The 7244-nt window shown below is 27.5% G+C and overlaps 1 protein-coding gene across 1 annotated transcript; it reads right to left on the reverse strand.

Annotated features, from left to right (window-relative positions):
• Positions 1-284: 284 nt before the first annotated feature.
• LOC8280737 (pectinesterase) lies at positions 285-2319 on the reverse strand. Its single transcript, XM_002522813.3, has 2 exons — positions 1257-2319; positions 285-1055 (listed from the first exon to the last, which is right to left on the reverse strand). Exons 1-2 carry the CDS (start codon positions 2302-2304, stop codon positions 364-366), a joined length of 1740 nt encoding a protein of 579 aa, XP_002522859.2. The 5' UTR covers positions 2305-2319; the 3' UTR covers positions 285-363.
• Positions 2320-7244: the final 4925 nt, after the last annotated feature.

Genomic DNA, 7244 nt, shown 5'->3' on the forward strand with positions numbered 1-7244 from the left:
TATCGATACAGATTCGTAAATTTAAATATTGGTATATGTGTTAATTATTTAATATTAATATGTAAAATTTCCATATATATATATACTTCACCCTCCACCCTCCTGTTAATTGTGATTTATATATCAAATTTAAGAATTTTGGACACAAATTTTGATATTTTTCTATTGAAAAGAAATAATAACAAAGTTAATTTCAAATAACTTCTTTTCTTTTATTTGAAAAAAAGAAGAAGAGAGATGTACTTTTCATACTAATGGTGCAACTGATGGATCGAGAAGATATCTAAAAACATAAAATGGCAAATTAAAATATTGCATTACATAACACATACAACATAAGATAATTTCGATGGAACAGAGCCTCTACAGTCCTTCAGTAAAAGACACGCCAGTAGAGCTTAGCCATGCTCCACCTTGTATCAGCTCTGCAACAGTAAATTTCCTGGCCTCAATTGGATCTGTAATGACATGAAAACCATCCCAATTCACTCTCTTACTAGTACCTGCACCAGGCCCTCTATTTGCATACTCACCATAGTACAGTGTGCTTAATGCAAACTCCTTATTCCATTCTGCCCAACCAGCAGGATCAATATGCTTGTCAATGTAAGACTCCATCACCACAGTCCGCGAGTATTCTTTCCATGGCCTACCCAGATATGTAGGGAACACATCTGGTACTGGTTCTAAGTCCTGACCTGGAATGATTCTACAATCTTGGATTGAAATTCCTGTGTTCTGATTTGGGTCTACTCTACCTTGTGCAGTGACCATGTTCTTTTGGTGTGACATTGGTTTTCTAGCTATGATTTCGCATTTCTGAAGCACAACTGCTGCGTTACCAAATATGAAATCAATGGTCCCGAGAATGTAGCAATCTCTGTAGAATTGTCTATAGCTGTGTGCATAGAGTGTGTCTTGGAATGCATCAATTTGGCAACGGTTTATAACAGCTTGATCAGCACTGACTCGAAGTGCTACAGCTTGGTGCTTCTCTGGTCCTGCTGTGTTCTGTACCCAAACGTCTTGTAGTATGAAACCATCCCCTGCAACAGCTGCATTCATATAAAAGTTAATGAATCATCACACATTCTGACTCCAGAAAAAGGGCTTTTACAGATCAGATTTTCATACACTCCGACAAGTTCATCTTTCTCAGTAGACAGTGATTAGAACTCGGAACAATAAGATGTGATTATATCAATAAACTTGGAGCAAAAAAGTTGACTGCGTTGTAGAGAGTAGGAGATGCTTACCAAGTGTGGCAGATCTGAAAGTTGTTGATCCATCAGCAACATTGAGGCTACCAGTAATGATTGTCAAATTCATACCATCGCCAAAAATCATCAAATTCTTCTTCTTCTTAGCAATCTCCACATTCTCTATGTAAGTCCCTTTCTTCACATATATTACGTACCTGGTTTTACTCTTATCTGGAGCTGATGCAACAGCTTCTTGAATTGTACTATAATCTCCACTCCCATCTTGTGCGACCACAACATTTGCCTGGATATTTTCTGATGAACTTCCCAAAATTTTTCGATCTTTCACCCTGATCCACCACGGAAAGCCCCCACTTAACGGCCGGAGATTACCCTTGTTCGAAGCTGAAAGGCTAGCAAGAACTGCTAGAGATGTTCTTGTTCTTGAGATCAAATCTTGCATCAAGTTCTTAATGGACTGTTGGCCTGTGAGGACAATCCCATCTAAGCATGTAACATGGTTAGTGAGCACACCGCTAAGCCATGTATGTGCATCATCAGCATCAGATTTCGAGCCCCAGTTGGCTAAAGCAGCTAATGTATGATTTACTCGATCAATCGACAAGTCCATCAGCTCTAAACAATCAGCTAGCGCAGCTTTATCCTTGTGATCATTGGTGCGGCGAATTATATAACCGGCAGATTCTATTCCCATTCTCATTTGTGGAAGAGATTCTATCAACAAAGTCTTTAGTAGATGAACGCCATTTAGTTCTTGTACTCCATCATCAGCCGCAACAGCTTCAGATACCATTCTCAAACACGCTTGTGGCTCATGGGCTCTGTCACACACACTGGCAGGAGCAATTGGCTTAGAGTGGCTGAATGTGATCAAATAAGGGGCAAGAAAAATACTGGAGAACATAATTGTGGACAGGAAGAGGAAGCAGATAAAGATCTTGGAGCTGACATTGGCGTTGCTGGAAGAAGGGTTTAGCATAGGTTGATGAATAGAGGAAGGCATGATGAAGTCTGCAGAGAAACTTGCTTGCTGTTGCTGCTCTCTTATTGTGCTTGATTTATGTAGGAGGACATAAAGCATGAAGAAGCACAAGCGAAAAGCTCGCCTTAATTCACTGCAAGATTTCACTATTTACAGTTTTGCTGGCATAACCAAAAATGCTAAAAAACGTTAATGCCATTCTACCTTCTAATTCTCATACTTTCTCTTACTTCTATTTCATTAGATTGTTTTCTTTAATAATAATAATAAATAATTCTCTGCTTCCTTTTTATATTATAATTAGTAATTTTCAGTCATTTTTTTAATTTAAATGAATTCAAATATAAATTAATTAATAAAAGCTAAAAAAAATTTGCTTTAAGATTGCTAAAGTTGTATATAAAAGATACGTATTTTATGAGTATATGTATGCACTATGTATGAGTGTGCTACCTATTAAACTAAATATTTTATTCTAATATTTCTTCCTTCCTAAAATGTTAATTTACTTTCAACAGACAGATTAAAAATATATATTTTTTAGTTGATGTAATTAATTAATATTATCAATATCTCCAAAATATCATTATTAAGTTTTTTATAAAAATTACAATCTAAAATATAATACATGAAAATTAAATACATGTGATAATATTTTTATTAATTAATGAATGATATTTTTAACAATAAATATAATTAGCATGAGGGAATTTTTTTTATCAAGTGGAGAATAAATTGATATATAAAAGAAAAAAGATCTCAAACTGAAGATTTCACTCCAATGCTAAATGTTTGACCATCAAATTAAAGTCTAATGAATTTTAAATAATACTTTAAATAATTATTTTATTACACTAATAACAGAAAAATGAAAAAGAAAAAAAAAAGTAAAAATGGGCTATAATTTACAAGCAACTAGAAAAAGACTACTTTGGGTGGATGAAGTCTTGCATCTGGATTAAGACTATGAGATTAATTAATTTAGAAAACCAGAATAATTAATGCCTGTAGCAGGTCTCAGCTGCCATCAACAAACAATTGTTGGAGAATCTTAAAAGTGTTATTAGGTTTAGGAAGTCTCAATTTTAGTATTGGAATTGAAACTACATAAGACTAAATGCATCCTGCATTCAAGCAAAAGATGTGCCCTAAAAAGTACATAAAAATATTGAAAAGCTTCAATCATGCTATTGTAATGATTGTGGTGGAAGTGAGTCACCAAAGTATCAAAAAGAATGGGCAGTGGACCAACAAAAAACAGTGCAAGGAATTTGAAGAAAAGCAAAAGGTTGTGTGAAACTATAGTGTAAGAGAGTATAAAGTGGAAAATGGAAAAGGTTATTGGTATAATATATGACTTAATTTTTATATTTTTTTTATTATATGTTAAATTTTTTTTTAATAAAACTAATTGGCTTAAAGGGCAATTTGCCCCCTGTACTTGGACTCAATAGCCAATTTACCCATTTTCTAACTTTTTGACTGATTAGGTCATGTACTTGCTAATAAAGAGATAACTATCAATTTATTGATTATGAACCTTCTTCTATCTCAAATTAATTCTTTCCGTTTCTAAATTTCTTTTTTATTCTTTTTGTTGTTAGGTTCAAAACTTGGTACTTCTTTCTCTATTATACTAACTGTTGTTGTGTTTGTCCTTCTTAAATTGAAGCAAGCTCCTTTCTCTTTGTTTCTTATTTCTTATTCTACAACGTTTTCGTTTTCTAATATTTCTTCTACTCTTTTAGCATGTCGTCCTTCATGAGAGTATCCTAGATAATTCTCTATCTTTGTCCATATGGGTGCTCTTGATTTTAGGCTTTTAGCTTGTTTTTTGTTGTAAAGTTTTGATTTTTTCTAGAATTTGTTGATGGATAATTTAAAGCCTTTTGAAATATTTGTTGGTAACTAGTTTAATCAGAAGCTTTTTTTGAATTTTTTTTTTTTAATTTTGGAGCTTAATGATGATAAATGTTTGTATAATCAAAAATGGAAAATTAGCTATGGAGATTCCATGCAATCAGAAATTCATACAGAGATAAAAGGGTTCGATAGAAAAGTTGTTTCAATCCAATCCATTCTTGGAGTAAAAAAAAAAAAAAAAAAGGATATGTCAATACTTTCTTGAGTAGATTTATGTTAGAATCCGAATTACTTTTCTTTTTTATTAATTTAAGCTGAAAATGATGAAAAATGGTTGTGTTTTCATTTGATGAGATCCAAGTTTTTTATCTTTTGGTGCTATTATAAAACTAGTTCATGATAAAAGAGTGCTCCATTCTTCTTATCTTTTGTGTTTTCATTGGATGAGATCCAAGTTTTTCATCTTGTAGTTGCTATTATAGAACAAGTTCATGATCAGAGAGTGCTTCCTTCTTCTTTTCTTAGCTCCACCGTCACCACCCGTTGCTCAATTTTTGCTTGTTTTCCTTTACTTTGATTGCATTCTTTTATTTTTTTATGTTTTTTACTTAAATTATATTCTTTATAATTTAAATTATTTTTTATTATTAAAAAACACAATTAATGTTCACGCGCTTATGGTAGTTAAAAAAATAAAAATTTTGACCATAATTGTCAAATACGTGACTTAATTAGCCATAAAATTAATCGAGTCCACGTACAGGGAGCAGATTGCCCTTTAAACCAAAATTAATTACTATTCCTTCCGGCCAAACTAGTAATTTAAGACTATAATTTGCTTTTTAAAGTTATTATCAAGTATCAAATTCGTCCAAAATTAATTTTATTATTAAATTATAATAAAATCTTATTTTGAATACAAATTAATTTTAGTGTCTAACTAAGATAATATATTTAATATTTTTTTACTTATTTATATATTTTATTTTTTAACATAATTTAATTCTATAAAAATCTAAATGTATTAAAAACATTTATATTTTAATTTTAACAATTGTTAAATAAAATAAATAGTTAAAGTTATTATTTTTATTAGACACTAAAATTAAACTATATTAAAAATAAAAATTTTACTCGTATTAATCTTATTTGACTGATTAACAAAAATTTCTACTTTTAACATATAAAATTATCACGACATTCTTTATTAATCGTGGACTTGTCAATTTGGTATCTAGATTGTGTCACTAGATTAAGACATAATTGTTTAATTTTTTATATATAATTTAACTATAATATATAATAATAATAATAATAATAATAGAATGATATCTTTTGATTAAAAATATTTATTTTATATTAATAATTAAAATTAAATTATATAGTAATTTAATAATATTATTGTAAATATAAATAATGTTTTAATAAATTTTTTTGAATTAAATTGTATTAAAAATAAAAATCTAGAGCCAAAAAATATATTAAATATATTATTTTAATTAGACACTAAAATTAACTTGTACTATAATAAGATTTTACTCTAATTTGCTAATAAAACTAATTTTGGACAAATTTAATACTTGATAACAAATTAAATGATCAAATTGTAATTTTAAATTATCAGTTTAATCATTCAATTACATGAAAGAAGACGATAGTTAGTTTTATTAAAACTTAAAAGATTTTTAATATAATAAAAGAAATGCAGAGACTGGCTAGTATAATAGACCAAACTAAAAAAGATAATAGTATTTAACTAAAAGAATTAAGTGCGGTTTGAATCGAAATATCTTAAAATTTATAAATTTAATCATATTTTATGTATCTTAAAATCATAAATAAAGATTATATTAAATAAAAAAATTCATGAATTGATAGAATAATATAAAATAAACAAATATTAGAACAATTTATTTTTTTATTAATATTCATGAACTTTGAACTTTCCATGTTAGATAGTAAATTAAAACCTATAAAACTGATTTTTTTTTTTTTTAAAATGGTGAACTTTCTGAATTGCTAAATTATGTATTTAATTAAGATGTATGAATTTATAAAATTTCTTATTTAAAATTCCTGAATTCAAACGGCAGCTTTCGGAAAACCAAACATACTCATCTCTATTAGCTTTTCCTTAAATAATCTCTATTAGCTTTGAGGGGATGTCTTTTAGATAGAATGTGCTAACTGATTTATCTCTTGTGACAGCAATTGAGCTCATTGTTATTTCTGACCTTTCTTTTTTAGAAAGAATTTGATGGATTTTCTGGCTTTTAATTGACCCATAATTTTAGTAAGTTAATCCTGAAGTAAATAGCCTTCCTATTTAAATAGAAAATTTGGGATTCCAAGATTTTCATTTACTACCTACATAATTATCTGCGTATTATGGGCAGTTTAATTTTAATGTCAATAAAAATTATAAAATCACTAAAATTAAAATTAGATAATACTGACTTAGCAAAAATACTAAAAAGATATTAATTGACTTTATAACTAATTATATACTTTATGTTGATTTTCTTATTGAATATATAAACATATTATATCTTTTTAAGTTTCTTAAGTATTTATTAATTTTAATGACAATAAATTCATACATTAAGAAAAATTTATTTATTTTATATGATTTAATAAATTTTTTCTATTTTGAACTCTTTAATTTTTTTTACTCTGTTCATAACATCTATATGAAATTAAGTAAGAATCTCCCATAAAATTAAATAAAGTAAATATTTTAATAATACAAATCGAATCAAATTAAATTATTATGTTATAATATTTCAATTATTTTTAAATATCTTTTTATTAATTTGATATTTTATATATTTTAACTATATAATTCAATAATATTTTCTTACTTTACATATTTAAAAATAAAAATATTTTATATTATTTTTTAATTTACTAAAGTATAAAAAATCTAAGCTAAAAGTTAATTTTTAATTAATTGAATTTTTTACTTGAAATTGAACTATATCAAAATGATTTCATTGGAATATATTTAAGATATGAAGTAATTAAGGATGAAAGGTGTAAATAAATATAAATATTATAATTAAAAAATAGTTCTTTAGTTGATAAGATAATTATTCAATGATGAGAATAAAAAATCTTAAATATATTAAATATATATATATATATATATATATATATAGACATAATTTTATTAAATT

This window comes from Ricinus communis, chromosome 9 (assembly GCF_019578655.1).
Source record: "Ricinus communis isolate WT05 ecotype wild-type chromosome 9, ASM1957865v1, whole genome shotgun sequence".
Classification (NCBI taxonomy): Eukaryota; Viridiplantae; Streptophyta; class Magnoliopsida; order Malpighiales; family Euphorbiaceae; genus Ricinus; species Ricinus communis.